The sequence below is a fragment of the Lodderomyces beijingensis genome (genome assembly GCF_963989305.1).
Source record: "Lodderomyces beijingensis strain CBS 14171 genome assembly, chromosome: 1".
NCBI lineage: Eukaryota > Fungi > Ascomycota > Pichiomycetes > Serinales > Debaryomycetaceae > Lodderomyces > Lodderomyces beijingensis.
The window spans coordinates 172,823-193,471 of NC_089970.1; the positions used below are offsets into that span (position 1 = coordinate 172,823).

The 20,649-nt window shown below is 43.5% G+C and overlaps 8 protein-coding genes across 8 annotated transcripts; 6 read left to right on the forward strand and 2 right to left on the reverse strand. All coding sequences in view use genetic code 12, as the record gives it.

Moving 5' to 3' along the window:
- Positions 1–3,873: 3,873 nt before the first annotated feature.
- LODBEIA_P00800 (uncharacterized protein) lies at positions 3,874–4,728 on the reverse strand (the record flags this gene model as incomplete). The annotated part of the gene is made up of 1 exon (XM_066976760.1): positions 3,874–4,728. The coding sequence occupies one exon, from the start codon at positions 4,726–4,728 to the stop codon at positions 3,874–3,876; it is 855 nt and encodes a 284-aa protein (XP_066827018.1).
- A 2,298-nt stretch (positions 4,729–7,026) lies between these two features.
- On the forward strand, positions 7,027–7,497 carry LODBEIA_P00810 (uncharacterized protein; the record flags this gene model as incomplete). Its single annotated transcript, XM_066976771.1, has 1 exon — positions 7,027–7,497. One exon carries the CDS (start codon positions 7,027–7,029, stop codon positions 7,495–7,497), a length of 471 nt encoding a protein of 156 aa, XP_066827019.1.
- Positions 7,498–7,781: 284 nt separating this feature from the next.
- On the forward strand, positions 7,782–8,249 carry LODBEIA_P00820 (uncharacterized protein; the record flags this gene model as incomplete). The annotated part of the gene is made up of 1 exon (XM_066976782.1): positions 7,782–8,249. One exon carries the CDS (start codon positions 7,782–7,784, stop codon positions 8,247–8,249), a length of 468 nt encoding a protein of 155 aa, XP_066827020.1.
- Positions 8,250–8,539: 290 nt separating this feature from the next.
- Positions 8,540–11,032, forward strand: LODBEIA_P00830 (uncharacterized protein; the record flags this gene model as incomplete). The annotated part of the gene is made up of 1 exon (XM_066976793.1): positions 8,540–11,032. One exon carries the CDS (start codon positions 8,540–8,542, stop codon positions 11,030–11,032), a length of 2,493 nt encoding a protein of 830 aa, XP_066827021.1.
- A 1,157-nt stretch (positions 11,033–12,189) lies between these two features.
- On the forward strand, positions 12,190–13,296 carry LODBEIA_P00840 (uncharacterized protein; the record flags this gene model as incomplete). The annotated part of the gene is made up of 1 exon (XM_066976804.1): positions 12,190–13,296. The coding sequence occupies one exon, from the start codon at positions 12,190–12,192 to the stop codon at positions 13,294–13,296; it is 1,107 nt and encodes a 368-aa protein (XP_066827022.1).
- Positions 13,297–13,730: 434 nt separating this feature from the next.
- On the forward strand, positions 13,731–14,327 carry LODBEIA_P00850 (uncharacterized protein; the record flags this gene model as incomplete). Its single annotated transcript, XM_066976815.1, has 1 exon — positions 13,731–14,327. The coding sequence occupies one exon, from the start codon at positions 13,731–13,733 to the stop codon at positions 14,325–14,327; it is 597 nt and encodes a 198-aa protein (XP_066827023.1).
- A 191-nt stretch (positions 14,328–14,518) lies between these two features.
- Positions 14,519–14,875, reverse strand: LODBEIA_P00860 (uncharacterized protein; the record flags this gene model as incomplete). The annotated part of the gene is made up of 1 exon (XM_066976826.1): positions 14,519–14,875. The coding sequence occupies one exon, from the start codon at positions 14,873–14,875 to the stop codon at positions 14,519–14,521; it is 357 nt and encodes a 118-aa protein (XP_066827024.1).
- Positions 14,876–17,040: 2,165 nt separating this feature from the next.
- LODBEIA_P00870 (uncharacterized protein) lies at positions 17,041–20,094 on the forward strand (the record flags this gene model as incomplete). Its single annotated transcript, XM_066976837.1, has 1 exon — positions 17,041–20,094. The coding sequence occupies one exon, from the start codon at positions 17,041–17,043 to the stop codon at positions 20,092–20,094; it is 3,054 nt and encodes a 1,017-aa protein (XP_066827025.1).
- Positions 20,095–20,649: the final 555 nt, after the last annotated feature.

Sequence of the window (20,649 nt, forward strand, 5' to 3'; positions counted from 1 at the left end):
AAATGCCAGAGGGCTCGCTGCTCTTTATTGGGTTAATGCATTTCCTGTTTTGGTTTCTCACCCACTAGATCTACCAGAGTCGTGTATCTTTAGATGAGATAAGCCGATTGAAGTTTTGATTGCTTACTTTATTATCATGTACGATTTATGAGCGAATGGGTTGCTGGTATTGTTGGTCACTGTCTCTGTATATGAGTGTGTGCGTGTGCGTCTGTGACTGGGATTTTACATGGTCACAGGTTTGGCTTGTTCTTTTTATGGTGGACATGACCAGGTTGGGATGGGGACATGTAGCGCTGGAAAATTGCCTCAATGTTTTATTTGCCGTGTTTATGTTGAAGCAAGACTCTCTCAACGAAGAGGTCTAATTTTAGTGAGGAAGTAAACACCCAACCAACCCCAATTCAACATCATCAGCATCAAAAATATAAACAGAAAAGAAAACAAAAAACATTGGTTTCAGAATCTCTCTCCAAGGACTAAACAAAAAATAGTCGGTCCAAAATGAGAGGCACTCACCAGCGGCACAGCACTAAAAAAAAAAAACTGAAAATCCTCATGTGATCAACGAAAATTGCGTTGAGAATTGCGTAGTTGAAGAGTTTGTGGACGAGCCGTGAGGGTCAAGTTCGCATCCAGTACCAACAACCGAGAGAAAAAATGTCTCAATCGGGCCTACGCCTACCTCAATCTGATGTTTTTTCCACCTCTCTCTCCCCTGAGACACAAAGCACACGATGGGCCTTTTTTTTCCACCTTGTTTTGGAAGTCTCCTTTTCCAGTCCAACCAATCTCATCGACACAGCAGCAGATCCCAGGTTGAAGAAGATAATCCGCTCGGTATTGTATCCAAAGGGTAAGAAAAAAAGACTGTTTGTCTAACCTCAGTTGGATTGTCCTGCTGTTGATGTCTCGAAATTTTCCAGTCTGGGCCAGGCTTGTCCCCTGAAAAGATTCCAAGCTTAGCGAGAAGCTGGTATTATCCATAACTGCGGGAGACAGATCGGAAGAAGTTGAGCGGATTTGAGCGGGCCCTTGCCGCGGACACTTTACGTTTCGCCCATTGTCCCCGTCCCGACGGCGGTGCTCTCTCTCGGGGCCTTTTTTTTATTTTTTTTTTCTTTTTAATACGAACCACTTTTGTCTAGTTCGACAGAGTTCCTCTTGAGAATATTCTCGCTTATTGTTTCGTCGTTTTTCTCCACTTTTGAACTCTAGATTGCTGGAGTATAAAGAGTTGTTGAGACTTGCTCAACTACACAAGTACAAGCACTAGAACAATCACAAGTACAAGCACTAGAACAATCACAAGTACAATCACAAGTACAAGCAAAAGAACAAGCATTGGACTATAGGTGGAATGTTTGCAAGTGACCATAATAATGTTCATACAAAAACAACCGCACGTTTGATTTGGAATGGGACTCTTTGAGTTAGTCAGCTGGAATGGCTCTCATCTCGGTCTCTCGATACAAACTCAAAAATGTTTCTATTAATAAATTCCGCTTTATGTATTTTTTTTATTTTTTTTTGTGCTCAATTGTAGAATTATTTGCTTGGCATGAAAAAAAAAAAACAATCAATAAAAATCGACAGTTCCACAGCCACCGCCGCTGCCACCAACAACAACAACAACAGCAGCAGCAGCAGTACGACCGCTAACATATCCAGGCGATTACTAAAGAGTTGGGCTAGCTGTACGTGTAGAACAGTGCCAATCACTCACCTCTGTTTTTAATGGCAAAATACTCCTCTGACTTCTCTCGCCGTGGGTTTTTTCAACCAGAGACTACTCCCCCCATGTACCCGTTCTTCAAGATACGAAATTATTTTTGCTCTAAGCAATAATAATACATCAAACTTTAGAGACATGGGACATAGATGTTAATATTGCTTTCCTCCCAAGTTCTGTCTCTCAAGGATAGTCTATTTCATCCAATGACAGCTGCTCTTGTCCTATCTATCTCGAGTCACCTATTGTCCAGGATTAGAACAAAAGAAAGACGCTAGATAAATAGAATACGAACGTTGCTGTTTCCCAAATACCTCTCTTTTCTTATCATTTACGCCTCAACATAGGAGGAGAAACAACCCACTGGTCGTCGAGCAAGCAGAAACAATAGGCAACGAGATCGCATGCGCATGAATTTTTTTTTTTCTGCTCTCTCACTGTCTCTCCTTCTGTAGCTCCCAATTCCACCACATTCAGTCCCCTCTTGGGATCTATGCCTCTACCTTTCGGGGGGGGGGGGGGGGAGGTTCCCCTGGCTACAGAACATTCGAGATGGGACGATTCATACGCGTTTGTGTAGTTGATTTGCCCATGCAGATCTCTCTCTCTCGCCTTGTCAACCATGTAGATTCAACGGCAATTTCTAGCTGGAATCGCGCATCTCCTGAGCGAAATCTCTCGCTTCGATCAACCCCCTCAAAAATCGAGCAATCTCTAATTTGAGTTGGAGAATTTAACGGCAACTAGTGGGAACTAACTTTTTCCCTCGAAGCATTTGTTTGTTTTGGTTGCAATTGTACAACTTGTATCGCGTGTGTGTGTATGTTTTGTCTCCTCCACTCTGACAACCTCTATGCCTTGTCGATATGAGAGGTTCTTCTTTCGACAAAATAAACAACAATAGGCTCCGGTTTTCTATTGTGAAAAATAAAGTCATAGTCCATGCAAACAATAGTGAAGCTTTGCTATTTGGAAATTATCCCCAATACAGACCATGCACATTTCAAAACCATCTGCACTTGTTCGCTGGCATGGAACTAGATAATGTATGGTTTTTTTGGTCAGTTTATCTGACATCCACAGTACTGTAAAACCGGCCAAGCAGGCTCCGATTTTTACTTCATGTAGTAATCTGACGAAGCGGGCTTTGTTTTTTCCTGGATTCTAGCTTTCGGCGACGACGGGCACTCGTTTTGTTGTCTTTTTTGCTTTTTTTTTTGTTCATGCACCATATACACCGTCCCCGATAAGTTTCGAAATAGGGGACGGCCCAAAACTAAGCAAGCTGGTAATGCCCGATTGGACTATAGTGAGGGAGAGTGTTGGGTCGGTGTTCGTAGAATTTTACGAGCAGGCGTTCTCATGTATGAAACATCCCTTCGTCAGTTTGAGAAATGCTCCTCGTTTCGAGTCTCTGAATGGATGATTTTTTGTTTTTATCTTTTTATTTTTTAAATGTTCCAAATAAATTCGAAAAATGTGCAAGTGTGGTTCTGACACACACCAACCCTTGTCCTTAGACTTCGTTGTTGAGATCCAAGTTTACTATGCTGAGTTTACCACTCGTAAAGTCTAGAATTGCCCTCTTTCTTCCTTAGTTGGGTGCGCAGTGAATATTCTCTCTTGATGTTTCTTGGTTTTTTTTTTTTTTTTTTTGCTGCCTTTTTGCAGCCAAATGAGACTAAAACGTTTGAAAGGACCAATCCCTGAACTAGAAAACAAAAGAAAAAGCAAAGACAACAAGCAAACTCACTGTTAAAGCTCACTTATCAAGTTGATCTTTTCCAATCGGATCCCGTTGACATAGTTTTGGCTGAAATGATTTTTGGTTCACAAATCTTTTAGCAACAGCGTGGACCTCTCTCAACTACAGTGTCGCGGTTTATTTGTGACACTCTACAAAGATATACATTCGCGACACGGCTACTGCACTGCCGGTAGAGTTTGGCCGAAAAAAGCTCCGAGAAGACGGGTTTGCCATGATCAACGTCAACCACAAGCAGTCCTTGATGGCTGCGCTTTTCCCAGGAAAAAAGTGATACTTATTCATTTTACAATTCCCAAAATTTTCTATAAAAGAACCCTTTCTTGACCTTAATTACCTAATATACATATTCAAATTTAATTTTCAAAACCAATTTCTACCAACATTCGTAACCTCCATCTACAACCAAATTGTGACCAGTGGTGTATGAAGAAGCAGTATCGCTTGCCAAGTATAGTATACTTCCGACAAACTCTTTTGGCTCTGCCATTCTCTTCATTGGGATCTTGCTTTCCCACTCGTCCTTCATGTTTGCATGTCCGCTAATCACGTTTCTGGTCAATGGCGTCAAAATGTAGCCGGGACTCAAGGTGTTGACTCTGATGTTGTACTTGGCCCACTCGCAAGCCAATGATCTGCACAAGTGGATGACACCAGCTTTGGACATGTTGTACATGCACTGTGGCTGTGGGTCATTGACAATGGTACCCGACATGGAGCCAATCAAGATGATGGAACCGCCCTTATTGTGAGCAATCAAGGGTCTGGCAAACGACTGGGACACGTAAAATGCACCCAAACCGTTAACCTTCATAATAGCCTCGGCATTCTTAGCTGGATAGTCCTCGGCTGGAAAGTTTTCAGCATAACCTGCAGAGTTAACCAACAAGTCAGCAATCAAATTGTGGTGTTCATTGATGGCCTTGAATGTCAAGTCAACAGACTCGGCATCGCCAATGTTGCATGCCCAAGCACTAACTTGGCCAATAGGACTATCGTTCTTGCCCTTCATGTGTTCTTCGCCCCACAACAAGACGTCTTTAGCTGCCTGCTGGGTTCTCTCCAAGTTAATGTCGATCAAGGCAACGTCGGCGCCCTTAGCCAACAAGGCACGTGCCACAACGGCAGCCAAACCTCCGGAACCACCGGTCAAAATAGCCAATCTTCCATCAAGACGAAACGAGGGGACAATGTTGTCGTACGACCAGTATTGAGCTTCTGAAGTTGACATTTCTTTCTGTATTTCTTGTGTGTGTTGTATATATATGTGTGTGTATCTATTGAAATGAGCTGGTATTGGGGCAAACGATTGATTTCAACAACTGGATGATCTGTTAGTTGTTGTATTTATATGTCTTTATATATAAACCTGTGACTGAAGTATCTCTATTATTAGATTTTTTGGTGGTGTTTTTTAGCTTGATCCGATAGGAAAGAAAGCTAAACAGATTAAGTCGAAGCTGGTGATTCTTTATCGCCTTTATATTCTCCGATAGGGATTTAACTTAAATCTAATTTTTTTTTTTTTTTTAAAAATAAACCTAGTACAGTTTATAAATGTGATGTGATGTGACGAAGATGTACGTAGATGAGTTGATGGTTTTTCTTAGTTGTTGTAGGTTTTGAAATGCAACTGCTACTGCTCTACACCTAAAAATATCCATCCAATAATCACCAAATTAAATTCTTTTCTTTTTCAGTACACGCACACACATACAGCCAAGGGGGGATGCAAAAAATACACCAGAGATAGACAGAGATAGAGAGATAATAAAGATACAGAGTGTAGATTTGACACTACACCCCCCCTCCTCACCGATGCATCCTTCACCTCTCTCCACCGCCCCTTTCTCTTCACTTTGTAGGCTTGCCATGCCTGAATCAAGACTTTTTTTAACAGTACATCTAGACTATCGCGTAGGGGAGACCAGTACCCGCCTCTTTCACATGGTTGAAGTGAAAACAAACCCCCATCAAGGCGGTTTGGTTCTCCACTGGTCTGTCCACACAACCCCAATTTTATTTTGCCTGCCTTTTTTTTTTTTTTCTTGTATGTTCTATATATCTCCGTATTGTCAAGTTGAGACGGGGCATGGGAGTTTCCCATCTTATTCCAAAGGAGAGAGCACTGGTCCTCGCATACGCACGCCCCCAGACTCTTTCTCTGACTTCGGTGAGATAACCGGAACAACCATACGGGTAACTTTTTTTCTTTTTTCCATTTATTTTAAATCTGTTGCAGTGAACTGCTACTACTACTATTACGATAATACAATACACGTCGCCAACGCCCTACGTGCCACCAGTTGAACGGCCCCTCCGTCTCCCTAAACACACGCACATGTTACGAATTTTCGTCAAAATGTTTCAAGTTACACCGGTTTGGAACCGTGCAGCACATTAGATCCACATACACCCTGTGCCTCGTGGATATCGACCGACAGGGCACCATGAAGGGGTGCAAGCACATCTCCTTTCTTCTTCTAATTTTTCCGGCCCTCGTTCTTTTTACCACCATCATCTGCGTCCAGAACAATTCAATTGCTCTGGTGAAGCAGGCTTTTACTCTTGACACACCCTCGGAGGGTTTCCCTCCGTCATTTGCGTGGATGACGAATGCTCCTCTCGCGTAGGTTGCTCAATTATTCGGATTTTCGTGTTTTTTTCGCTCTCTCTCGATACTTACACCCCCTCAGTATGCGTCGTGCGTGCGTTGCAAAAGATTTCGCAACCAAAGACACCAACCCTTCATGCAACTCTTTCACCCCAAATTGATTTGTGTAGTCCACAGGGGTTGCTGAATAATCCCGCAAGATGAGTTTTTTTTTTCAGATAGACGATAACCATTCTCATCATGACTGCATAAAAAAAAAAAAAGAAAAACGGTTTTTTTTTTTCATCTGTCTCCTTCCCTTTTGCATCTGAGACATTTTTGAAACCTTCATGTAGATGAATTTTATTTGTCGACTCGGCTCTCCTGTCTTGTCTGCTTTCTTCTCTTTCAAGCTTATTTACAGTGTGAGTAACAAGAGGGGAGGTGCTTTCTTCGTTTCTTTATCTCTCGCGCAGCGCATGTTCCAGACGTGGGGTGTGTGTGTAGGGGAATCTGAAACCAACGTGCGTGAGTTCAGGCACCAACATCGCGCATCACTTGGAGGGGGAAGGGGAAAAAGGGGCACTTCGTGATTTTGCCGCTATTTTAAAACCAGGCAGCGTCTGATCCAACATTTGATCCAATATCTCGTGAAGACGTGAACCCTGAGACATGTCAACTCAACTGAACGAGGGGAAAGTGCAATAATTTTTTTTTATTGCAAGTGCTTGTAGGCAAAAGGCTATCTAAGCGGCTAAAAATTATCCACCTACTCAAATAGGCATTCGATAGCGTTTAATCTCGAAAATAAAGATTGAGAAAACCAGATAAATGCGGAGAACGCTCGTGGATATAAAATTTCATATCCAAGTCCTGTCTCCAGGACTCCTCACACGAGGCCACCAGTAAAGTCGAAAAAAAAAACTACAACCAACAATGTCAGTAACCATCCGTCCAATTGAGGCAAAAGATAAAGAAGAATGGTTGAATCTTTGGACCGGTCCAGGAGGATACATTGAGTTCTACAAAGCTCAAAGCGCCATTACACCGGAGATTTCCGACACGACATTTGCAAGATTCTTGGACCCAACTGTGCCAATGTACTCGGCAGTGGCTGTTGATGACTCAACAGGGAAAGTAATTGGATTTGCAAACTACTTGGCCCATTTAAACACCTGGACTGTGGAAGACACCATGTATTTGAACGATTTGTTCGTGTCTGCCGATAACAGACTTCACGGTGTGGGAAGAAAATTGATCGAGCACGTTTACGCAGAAACCGATAAGTTGGGCTGCAAAAAATGCTACTGGATGACGCAGTTCGAAAACCACCGCGCCCAATTGTTGTACACCAAAGTCGGGGTCAAAGGTGGGTTCTTGGCATACTTTAGACCAGGCGATATCTAAGCTGCCGCTGCTGCTGCTGTTGTTGTTTTTGACTTTGGTAAATGTATGAATCTATGTGTGTGTCTTTTTCTTTAAAATTTAAGTGATATGTGTGACTCAAACTCAGCGCAATCTCCCTCCCATGCGGAATCTCACAGCCGCTAGCCAAACATGCGCGATCTCGACATGTACATGTCTATAAATAAAAGCTTATCATCGGGATAAGGCACTCAGAGAATAAAACAAAAGATTACCAACACAACCAAAAAAGAAAAACTCAGGCAGGTTGTTACCACCGGGTCAGGATGTCAGTTACAATCAGACCCATTGAAGCAAAGGACAAGGCAGAATGGTTGAACCTATGGAGCGGACCCAATGGATATATCGTGTTTTATAAAGCCGAGCACCGCATGAACCCAGAAATTTCAGAAATCACATTTCAAAGATTCCTCAACCCCAAAGAGCCAGTTTATTCCATCGTGGCTGTCGATGACTCAACGGGCCAAGTGATTGGGTTTGCAAACTACTTGACACATAGAAACACCTGGACTGTAGAGGATGCTTTATACTTGAATGACTTGTTTGTGTCTGCCGATAACAGACTCCACGGCGTGGGCAGGAAGCTAATCGAGTATGTCTACACTGAAGCCGATCGATTGAACTGTAAGAAATGCTACTGGTCCACTCAGTTCGAAAACCACCGGGCCCAATTGTTGTACACCAAAGTCGGTGTCAAGAGTGGCTTCTTGACTTATTTCAGACCGCCTCAATAAGATCCTTTTCTTTTCCGTTTGTTTCGGTGGCGAGTTTGGTCCCTTCCCTTACACACACATTCATATCTGTTTCCAAAATACACGACTTCGTTATGTGGCTTGATCAAATATAAAAAACACAAACAACAAAAAAAAAAAAGACTACTTGCAAGCTCTCCAAACGTATAACCCGCCTCTCCCTTTATCTCCCCTTTATCTCCCCCTTTTCCACTCCCCCCCCTTCTTGCCCTCTGTAAAAGTCTAGAACCATCCAATCAAACAAAGTATTGGCATATCGAGAACAGCCTGCTATGAATTTCATCAAAAAATTCATTGGTGCAACCACCACTGATGAAGTTGCGCTGATTCCGTCAGGCAAGTTATTCCTCACGCGATCGAAACAGTCACCAAAGGGAGCAATCGAGTGCCTTTACAACGATGCATTTGCCTCAATTAAACAAACAAGCACCCCGTTTTACTACCAGCTTTGTATAACCAGAGTCTACCAGGAAGGAGAGAACGAGTTCCGAAGCAATTCCGGATTCGATGACGACAACGATGATGAAGACGACGACGACGATGGCAGCGGCTTGGTTGGCGCTGGAAGGTCGTCGAGTTCTTTGCTGCCCACGTCGCAATTTGACTCTAGACGCAGCTCCAAGGACGAGTGGGCGTTTCCACTAAATGAGGAATTGAAGATCTTCTACTACGAGAAACTGGACGGTACCCGGGCCATTGCTTGGAAAGATTTAAACGGAGATATGGGCGACAAGTTTGAGTTTGTCGTTGACGAGGATGTCCGCGCTAAAGAATTTGACCTGTTTATGATGACTGTGTACAAGTGCTTGTACGAGAGCAAGTACCATGAAACTTCGGCAGGGGTGTCGCAGTTGAAGGAGTTTGTATACAAGCCCAAAGCAGCAGGGTTTTTAAACTTTGATGACTTGAACTTTGAAGGAGAGGAGGAAGAGGAAGAGGAAGATGATGATGATGAATACGACGACGAGGACGATGATGATGATGATGAGGATGATGAAGACGACGACGAGGAAGAAGAGGAAGAAGAGGAAGAAGAGGAAGAAGCCAGGAAAGGGGCCCGTACAAAAAAGAAGGGGCCTACTAAAGAGCAAACCTTGTTTGTAACAGATAATGATGATGACCTCGCGGAGCAAGGCAATAAGGAGTTGGAACCAAACGGGAAAGTGGTTTACTCGACCAAAGCTTTTTCATTGCATTTGTTTGATGCAGCAACAGGATCGTTTTTGTTGAAAAGCGAAACTGCTGAGTTGAAACTAACCGAGTTTGGACAATGGGAGTTTACGCTATACATCAATGGAGGTCAAAAGTTGAGCTTCAACAAGGTCTTGAGCAGAAACATGAGCCCCACGTTCAACTATGAGCATTTGTCATTTATATTCAACCATTACACGGTGACGAAAGACGATGTGATTGCCAACTCGTGGCTATTGAAATTTGAGGACTTCAACGCTTTGACGCGCTTCCAAAACAAATTCTTGGCCTTGATGTACGAGACGTCGAATTTGAAAAAGTTTGGCGAAGAAGCCGAAGAGGATTACTTTGTTGACGCTTTCTCTAGAATGGATATTGACGAAGAGGACACGGAGGAGGTGAATGAACTTGCAAAAGAGGAGGGAGAGGAGGAGGAAGAAGAGGAGCTAGAAGTGAAAGAACGCACCAAAGAGTTTAATGAAGAGCTCCAGAATTTCCGCAAAAAGGACAAGAATACCTTTTTGACCGTGGGTTATAAAGACCGCGCTTTTGTCGCTCGTGGTGACAAAATTGGAGTGTTTGGTCAAGATGCCAGGGAGTTGGAGTACAAGACCACCATCAATAACGTTACTGACTTGAAAGGAAAGCGCTTTGATCCGTCGAAGATGTTGCTTCATCAGGAAGACCAGTTTATGATTATGTCGAACCCCGACTTTAACAACAAGTCGCTTTACAAGATGGATTTGAATCGAGGAAAAGTGGTTGAAGAGTGGCAAGTGTCCAAAAACACACCGGTTGTGTCCTATGCTCCAGCTTCAAAGTTTGCCCAGCTCTCAAATCAACAAACATTGACGGGTATCTCTTCCAATGGACTTTTCACAATCGACCCGAGACTCTCTGGTACCAAGATTGTTGATGACCACACTTATAAATCGTACAAGACTACTAATAACCAGTTCCGTACGTTGGCGACTACCGAAGGCGGACATATCGCGTTGGGGTCTGGCAAAGGTGATATAAGGTTATTTGATAGACTCGATGTCAATGCTAAAACTGCTTTACCTTCCCTTGGCGATGCCATCATTGGACTTGATGTTTCAAAGGATGGCAGATGGATATTGGCTACATGCAAGACTTATTTATTATTGATAGATACCAAGATTGGAGCAGGCCAAAAAAACTCTGGAAAATATGGATTTACAACCTGCTTCGACAAGGATAAAAAGCCCAAACCAAGAAGATTAGCGTTGAAGCCTGAACACGAGGCATTTATAAACAAACAGAATCATAAAGATGAGCTTAATTTCACTCCCGCTTCATTCAATATTGGTATTGATAAAAAGGAAACGAGTATAGTTACATCCACCGATAATTACATCATCACATGGTCACTTTCGAAAATATTGAGGAATCAAAAAGACCCGTACCAAGTCAAGAGGTATAGCCAGAATGTCATTGCTGATAATTTCAAATTCGGAACAAATAACGAAGTCATAACGGCGTTGCTGGATGACGTTTCAATGACGAGTCGACGCAGTTTGGCTAATCCAGACAAGGTGTTCCACATGCGATGAGTTTGAATCTGCAAAGGAAAAAAAAAAAAGGAGAAAGATATAGATTCTCCAACGTTTTTCCCTTCGTCATATATGTTTGTATATATATATAGTAAAGCAAAGTAAAGTTGATTGACTGATTGACTGATTCTATTAATACACGCTTGAGCTAATTTTTCCCCCTCACCAGAACTTGAAAGTTTGTTTCATCTCTCTAGCCCATATTTTTCTAAACGCATTCAATTTTTGGCCAGCAGTTGGCTTGTAATCATGAATGTCAAACTCTTTTGAATACTTGACATTTTCGGGAAAGACTTGGTTCAACGGTATTCGATTGATCCTAGCATGGATTCTACGAACCCAATTGTTGAAACCAGGCGAGTCTATCAAAAGTCGGTATAAATATTCGTGTATTGAATTTGGAGGCGGCCTCATTCTGGGTGTGAGTGTAAAAGGAAAAGCGGGGGTGGTGGTGGTGTTTGTACGGTCTTTGCTGTTCATGAGTTGGGATTTATCGTCCGGGGAAGCTTCAAATCGCAAGGGTAGGTATTTTGCTGCTCATTGCGCCTCTCGCCCTTTGGAAATTTCGCGGGCGTAGAGACAAGTCCCGCACGGAATCAACTTTTTAGGTGAAAGAAGCAAGCGCTTTGAATGTATCAGCAAATGCACCGATGAGAGAGCTTCTATGTATTCCAAGTCTAACAACAAGTCACATCCCCTTGTCAATATTCTGTTCTTGAAGGTGAGACCAGGAAATACTAGTGAGGAATGTCACGTGAGAAATGTCACGTGATGTATTAGCCGTGGCCTGTGTATGTGTCTTCCATCACCCACCTTAGGGCACACATATGGTAGCACCCAACTATTACCAGATAAAGCACCAAAGTAAACAAAGAGAGAGATACAGCACAAAAGAGTGGTTCCCATTTTTCTTTTGTTTTTATAACTACGGCATAACTTCAAAACTTATACAAATAAGCGTTATCAACCTTCAGAAAACCCACCCGTCTCATCAAATTTTGGTAAACCACAACAACACGAGAGGAACCTAACCAAACTTCAAGCTTATAGACCAAGCTTCCTTTTTAATTTTTTTTTTTTTGCTTTTTTTTTGTTTCTCTTTACATCACACGCACTAACCAATTGGTGACACCATTCAAAGAGAAAAGAAACAGACAATGTCAATGCTGAATGATGAAAATCTCACGTTGGATGAAATAGATTATGACATTTTACCACCATCACAGGACAATTTTCAAAGCAACAACTCATCTGTCAGATATCAGCGGCTACTGCAGAATAGCCACACTCCAAGCGCTGCAAAGGCCCACGACTTGTACCGCATTTGTCTCCCTCCAGATAACAACATAACGAATCAAATCACCAATGAGTTGTTCCAAGTGACTAGAAATTCGAGAAATCCACGACGAGAGCAACGACAACAACAACAACAACAACAACAGCAACAGCAAGTTAGTAAATCAGCTTATTACCACAATGTGTGGAAACCAACCCATGACCTTGAATTCAACAACTTGGCTCTGACGAGTTTCGAACTAGATGATGTTGATCGCACAAAAGTATTCCAAGGCAGACTCAAGCGACCGATTGAAGAGATTAGTCCCGAGTTGAGGGCATATTTCTATCCAGATGCCGACGAAGACAAGGAGAATCTATTTTTCAGACCGGCAAAGCTACAAAAGACGAATAGCAAGCAGAGAAGCATCCCCTTGATTGAAACAAACAATTTTCCCAAGCGAAACCCCCTCGAAAAACGAGTGGTCAAGACACCTGTTAGCTCGCCAGAGAGACTTTGTCAACCGCGACACCAGCATATAACTCCTTCCAAACCATCGTTGCAGTACGCGGAAGCAAGAATCTTTTTAATCGAGTCGCTGACGGGACTCACCACTGACGCCACGAAGTTTGCTACAGAGTTGAACTCTTCATGCAGTAGCAACTTGATATATCCCGATAACGAGAATGAAGTTATTCAAATCCCCACAACGAAGGACAGCGGCAATAAAACTGCCATCATTCGAATGTTTTGCACGAAATCGAATCAAAAAGCTGCAAATTACTTGAAATGTGGGTTCTATTCCGAGAACGAATTGCAAGTTTATAAAGAGGAAGCATGTGCACAAAAAAGTCAGAATCCATCTAGCGGCGACAATCCTGGGGAATCGTTGCACAATTCCGGTGTCCAACTTCTTTCCCAAAGCCGGGAAAACCAAGTCTCATCTAATAAGAAACAAGTCAGATGGGCAGATAAACTAGAATGGTGATGAATGCTATCCTCTTCTCGATCTTTTTTTTTTTTTTTATAATTTTTTTTTCTTTGGTTTGTTTTGGAACGACACGATATCAATCAAGGTTAATAACCTTTTGAACTGTAGTACCATCCATCACCATCCTCTCGTTAGCTTCTCTCTATTGAATCACTTCAACTGGCACGCGACTTCGACCAAAAATATATCCCCGCCGTTTCCTGAATTAGGCGCGTATTTAGTGAAAGTCCGACGAAGGAGAAAAAGAATGAATGAAAATAAAAAATGCCCAACGAAAGAGAGGAAAGAGGACAACGTAATTACATCCTTATCACACACACACACAGAGACAAACAACACGTTTTCAACATCCACCAGAAAACACCCACCCAGACACAGACATATTATCCATACACGCCAGCACTGCCTTCAAAACACGTTCAGTATCCAACATGTCCACGTTCTTTGATGAAATGAAAGCATCCTTTGCTGATGTCAAGTTAAACGAAGCAGGAAATATAGACACGGCAGATTTCTTACGAGCCTCAGAGTCGTTGGTTAAACTCTTTGACTTGTTAGGCTCGTCGGCATTTATTGTTGTTCAAAAGGATATGACCGGCAACATCACCAAGATAAGAAGCAAACTATTGGAAGACCCCATAAAATCTTCGACATTGCAAGATTTGGTCTTGGCTGAATCAACCACCAAATCCAAGACAGCCACCCAGGGCTTGTTATGGTTATCTCGAGGATTGCAGTTTACTGCTCAAGCCATGAGAGAAACCGTGGACCAACCGGACAAGGAGCTCACGGTGACTTTTACTGATGCTTACAACAAAACATTGTCCAAATATCATGGCATGTTGGTTAAACCAGTTTTCAAACTAGCAATGAAGGCTTGCCCTTACAGGAAAGACTTTTTCGCTAAACTAGGCGCAGATCAGGCTAAAGTGAATGCTCAACTATTGGAGTGGTTGGCAGCTTTAGAGAAAATCGTCAAGATTATTATGGACTTTTTTGCATCTGGCAACTATGGTAAAGGTTTATAGAGAGTGGGAGTTCAATTGCACCCACACACAACAAGAACAACAACTCCACCACTACCATTATAAACTTTTCCAAATTTTCCCAACTTTCCCCAAATTTACCAAAGTTTTAGACACTGTGACAGAATATCTATTTCTATTGACACCTTTTTCTTTTCTCCTTCTTCTTCTCTCTATAGAAAAAAAAACCCCTATCAAGCAGCAGCTTCCTGTTGGCCTATTTTCTTTGTAGCTTCCATTAATTCATACAATTGCCCAATTTGTTCAGGTGACATCTTCTCCAAATCTTGTTTACTCAATTTACCATCTAGCCATTTCCCACCGTCCAATTGTTTCAAATAGTCCTGCCATTCGGTTAAAAAACCAACGATATGCAACGGGTTATCAACATTCTTGTGGTCCTTGAACTCCTTTTTCACATATTGGTCGCCAAACTGACGTAGTTCTGGTGGTAGTTTATGCGCGTGTGCTCGTAATATTGAACGGTATAATTTCAAAGGCGGTAACAAAGGTGTCTGAGTTGGTCTTTCGGGACGACGTGGTCTGACCATCCGTATTAATGTCGGTCTCATCAGAAAAAAAATCGCAATTACTTGAGTGGGAGTTAGTTTGTGCTCTAGGAGCTGGGATGGGCTCGAGTTGCTCCAATGTGTATTAAACGATGGCCCTCATCTGATTCGAAAGTCGAAATCGTGGAGATTGAAGAAACCTTTCTCGGTCAACGTTTCCTGTATATAATTTGAGTAGACCCCCAATATCATCCATCATGGACTGACATGCTAGCACCATCACCACTACTCAGCATGGTGCTGATTCTTCCAGTCCTCCTATGTAAGAGATACCTAGAGCATCATCGAGACCAACTGACTTGCAGTAGAACTGATATTTTCAAAAAGCCCCAACTCTTTTGTTGCTAACTCCTTCACATTATTTGGTGAAAAAACCAAAAAAAAACAACCTTGCAGCGACGGAACCCACTAATGGAGGAACCACTCATGGCCCCGTCGGCTCATTTATAGACACCAGTGAAGAGAACTTTTCGCTGCCATTCGCGAAAAAATACCTTTAGTCAGCCTGGATAATCCATGATCAGCGACAAGCAAATACCACTGCACCACTGCTCAAAAGCTCAGAGTCGACTCCGAATCCGTAACAGCTTCATCTACGAAGGGGGGGGGGGGGGGGCTTGCAAAAGATCAAACAGGTGTCAGATGTTTATCCACGCGCAAATCTAGTCAATCAAAAGAGACCCTGGAGAGAAAAATATAAATATACAATGTTAGGGATTAGCTACGAGGTGGACAACAGGAAAAAAGCAAGAGCAAAATATTCAAACCCGAGATCAAAGACAGCGTTCTGTAACTTGCCGAAGTGGAGAAAGGGATGTCTAACTCAATCAAGTAAAGCACTCCCCATAAATATGCCCTGAACCTTGTCTCTCATGCGTCTGTCAAACCTGCACATATCGATTGAAACGAAGGGAAGCTCCATCTCTCAAGTTTTGACGGAGGTACAGTGGAGGTACAGCCTGTGTGTGCAACTTGCTGCTTAAGACCGAATAACCACAGGTGTGTGGCCCTTTTCTTCGGATCTCGGCTGCAGAAGTGGCAGATTTTGCAAAAAAACCCCCTAAAAAAAATACCCGCAACTAACTCCCGAGGGGGGGGGGGGACCCTGAAATGAAATAAAATTTCAGCTTCCCTTTAGTCGTCAGATCCTTTTTTTTACCAATTTCACAGTTTCTACAAGTTTTACTTGATTTGTATAATGACCTACATTTCTATTTATAAACCACAACTCCCCACTCCCCCCTCGACCCTGTCAAAAAAAAAAGAGTTATGAAAAGTGATGAAATTGGCACACATTGTAAAGTTTTCCACCTCACAGGAAACGTTTGGCCGCGCGCGAATAATTACCGTGTCTCCACAAAACATTTCGTTTTCACGAGAGTGTCCACGTCCAGATTAAAGGGTAGTGCTCTAGACTGAAGCTGGCAAGTGGGTTACATGGTTCGAGGCGAGTCAAGATTTGTGTGGGAGAGATTCTTCGAGGAAAGATTAAAAGAACGAGAAAAGAAAATACACTAGCTAGTGGCACTTTTTCGCTGGATTAGGGTATACGGTTCCATTTTTTTTTTTTCTTTTCTTTCCTCCTCCAAGACTTGTTTGGATTAAGACCCAGATCTTTCATCGTATTCCCCAAGCAATATGCAGTGAACTTTGTTTTTCGACTTAAGTGCCCTTTGTTTTCAATCAAGCTTTGAAATCAATCGTTAAGCTCTTTTTTTTTGTTTTTCGTTACTTCTGGTGAACGTTCTATTATGAAATGTGTAGATTTTTTTTTTTTTTTTTAGTTAATTTTCCTAATCGGGTAGAAGCAAACCTGCCCGATCGAGGAAAGGGTTACAATGGAGATCACAGATTTTTTTGCAACAATTCGTTCAAAGGTTGCAACAAGGACGGCCAAGATGGTTAAACAGACAATGCCGCTGCAAACTAATCAGATGATGGATATATTTATATTCAAACCAAAAGTAGGTGAAAAAAACGGATCCTGGTGTGATGTTCTCTTTTTTATTCTGTTTCTTTTGAAAGGTGATACAACATTCAACTTCAAAACCACGGTCAAAAACAACTCCAGACGCCAGACTCCAACCAGACTTTAACCCATCCCTTCGCTTTCAAAAAAGAAAAGATCACGCAATTGAAGAGCTGGTATGAAAGTATCTGTTCCACTATTTGTCACTTTGGTTTCAATCGCCAATGCGGCAGATGTCAAGAATGACAAGAGAAACATTTTTGAAGATATAGTCAATGTCTTTAGTGGACCAACAACATCGGCCCCGCCAGCCGCTCAAGCAGCACCAGCAGCAGAAACAGCTTCAAGTGTGGCTTCAAGTGTGGCCTCAAGTGTGACTTCGGCTGTGGCCGCCGCCGCTTCATCGCCAGTTCCGCTGGTTGCTATTCTTTCACAATCCGCGCCAACTGCCAACCCCTCCAGTGCCACGGCTCAGTCGTCTTCTCGGACACCAGGAACAGCTGCAGCTGCAGCTTCGCCAAGTCCAAGTAGCTCGCCATCCACATCTGCTCAGGCGCCGCTGTCGCTGTCGCTGTCGCAAACTTCAAGTTCAGCAGATTACCTTTCTCAATTCTTGAGCGGTATTTTCCCAGGAAAGTCATCTTCATCCACACAACCACTGTCTACTTCTTCTTCCCAACCAGATGACGACGACGAAGAGTGTGAAGACCCAACAACAAGTCCCGTAACCTCAACTTCAAAAGTCGCCACAACGAGTCCAACAGGAACAACACCCACGACAACGGGCGGAAATTTCTTGAGCTCGTTGCTCAATCCTCCCACCCAATCGTCAATCAAAACGACAACTAGTTCTCAACCGGGCAACGGCACTCAACCTCAAAGCTCGTCAACCACCACGTCTCTCGGTAACTGGTTGAGTTCCTTGCTTGGCGGCACAACCACCACATCCACCCATTCAGCCAGTTCCAGTCAAAACGATGACGATGATGACGAGGATTGCCTGGATGGGCCCGTGATTCCAACCCTAACTCCAACCACCACCAGCAGGGCCACTTACCAGCCCACCGGAACAACGACTAAACCACCTAGTCTCTCTCTTTCCAGCACAACTTCAAATGGAGGAAACTGGTTGAGTTCATTATTGGGAGAAGACACCACTTCGCCATCTTCCAAACCGCCAGGATCTACCACAAAGCCAACTTTGACGGTATCAAACACCACTTCCACTGAAAACTGGCTCAGCTCCCTCCTCGGCACAACAAAAGCAACAACAACAGCAACTACTCCTATTCATTCGAGTACAAGTGGATACGACGACGACGACGACGGTGAAGACTGCACAACCGAACCAGTTATTCCTAGTTGGCCCACGACCGCAGCAACAACCACGACAAAGGTGGGCACGTCGCAGCCAGGCGGAGGTGTTGTAACAACATCTACTAGACCCACGTTGTCTCCTACAACTGCATCAAGCTTCTCCAATAGTGGCGATTTCTTTAGTTCCTTATTTGGAACAGACTACACTTCCAAGCCGGCAACAACCACGACAAAGGTGGGCACGTCGCAGCCAGGCGGAGGTGTTGTAACAACATCTACTAGATCCACGTTGTCTCCTACAACTGCATCCAGCTTCTCCAATAGTGGCGATTTGTTTAGTTCCTTATTTGGAACAGACTACACTTCCAAACCGGCAACAACAACAACGGCAACGACCAAGTACACAAACAGTGACGATTTGTTCAGCACGTTATTTGGAACCGCCACATCAAGCCGTAGCGTTGTTGATGATGACGACGACGAAGGCGATTGCGAAACGGAAATTAGTCCACCAGTTGCAACCAGACCAAATACTGCTGGCCAAGCCACGACTGTTGCTGTCACAACCACAATTGCTGGTCAGGTAACAACAGCTACCGTCGCTACAAATGCCCCTCCACAGATTCAAACAAAGACCGTTTTGATCACCTACACGGGAGCCGGTCAGACTTTTACCACGCTGGTGACTCAGCAACCTCAAGAAGTTACAAAGACCAACATCTACACGGTCACCACCTATGTTCCAACCACTACTGTTGCAGCCGGAGGAGGCATTCGCACAGTCACCGTTACAGTCATTGTCACTCAAACGGTGTATCCTTATGGTTATGGCACCTCGACACCCGGTGGTTCTTCATCGGGAGGGTCACCAGCGCCTCCAAGCTCAAACGATGATGACGGCTGGGAGTGGATTGAGGAAGATGATGATGATTGCTCTACTACTACTGCTGCTGCTGGTGCTGCCTTGCCTACAGCTGGTGGAGGATCTTCTGGCTGGGGTTCATCAGGTTCATCAGGCTCATCAGGTTCATCAGGTTCATCAGGTTCATCAGGTTCATCAGGTTCATCAGGTTCATCAGGTTCATCAGGCTCGTCACCAGGTTGGTCGTCAGGCTCATCAGGCTCGTCAGGTTCGTCAGGCTCATCACCAGGTTGGTCACCAGGCTCTTCAGGCTCCTCGGGCTCCTCGGGCTCATCATCAGGTTGGTCACCAGGCTCTTCAGGCTCCTCGGGCTCATCAGGCTCTTCAGGCTCATCAGGCTCATCAGGTTCCAGCTCCAGCTCATCAGGCTCCTTCAGTTGGTGGGATTGGTTGGCCAACTTGTTTGGTTGGAACACTTCAAGCAGCTCAGGAAACTCCGGCACTTCGACTCCCATAGCTTCAAGCAGCTCTCCAAAAGCCACAACCACCGTGGGTAACCTTGGTGACGGCTCAACAGGCTCACTTTGGGGAACTCATCCAACAGACATTGTTTGTCCAGGTGAAGAAGGCTACGACAGCGAAGACGACGACGAGCCATACAGCTCAGTTGCACCACACAGCTCAAGTGGCTCCTATACTACTGATGATTGCGATGAAGCAGACGAAAACGACGACGATGGTGACGACTTTATCTCTAGCTCTTCCACTTTACACTGGGCTTTAAACACAACCACAAGCACCACATCGCACACTTCCAGTCGACCATATTCAAACATTTCCTCCACGGCAACCACTGGAAGTCCACTTTTCAGAAACGTGCAAGTGGCAGCGCCATCACAAAGCAGTTTGATCACCTTCACTTCATCGACGCCAGCGAGCGCTACTGCTTTCGTTGAACGAGCAGTAAACGCAGCCAACAGTGTGACAAGAGGCGGCGACATTAGTACTTTCTTACTTGCAACGCTTTCAATTTTGGGATTCTTGTTTATATGAATGGACAGTTAACAAATCATTGGCAAAACAAAAAAAAAAAAATTATTTGATTGATTTACAGTTGTTCTCAAAAATCATTACGGTCAAGCTGAACTCCCCTTCTGGCAATGGCAACATCATCATAAAACAAACAAAACATACCTGTTACGTTCTATTTCTTCCCCCGAGGGTCGCTAATTTAGTTTTGCAGTTAGATTAAATTATAGCTTTTTATACGCTCAATGTAATTGTCAAGTATCAAAAAAAAAGGAAAAAAAAGGGAAAAAAAGAATATACTGATTCTGCTCTATTTTCCTCCTCTTCATCTTCATCATCACCGTTCTTGTTCAATATGAGTTGGTCCCTAAAGAGTCTGTTCTTGGGTATCAAGTGTCAAAAATTTCTTGTGTCGCAATAAATCGCACCCCACCCCCCAAAAAAAAGGTGACAATTTTGTGACAGATCCAAAGGGACCAACCCTACTATATTGCCCTCCAACCAGACACGAAGTACATTCGCCAGTGGAGGAGGTTTTTGCAGGACTTTTCAGATTCAAACCAAACCACAAAAAAAAGA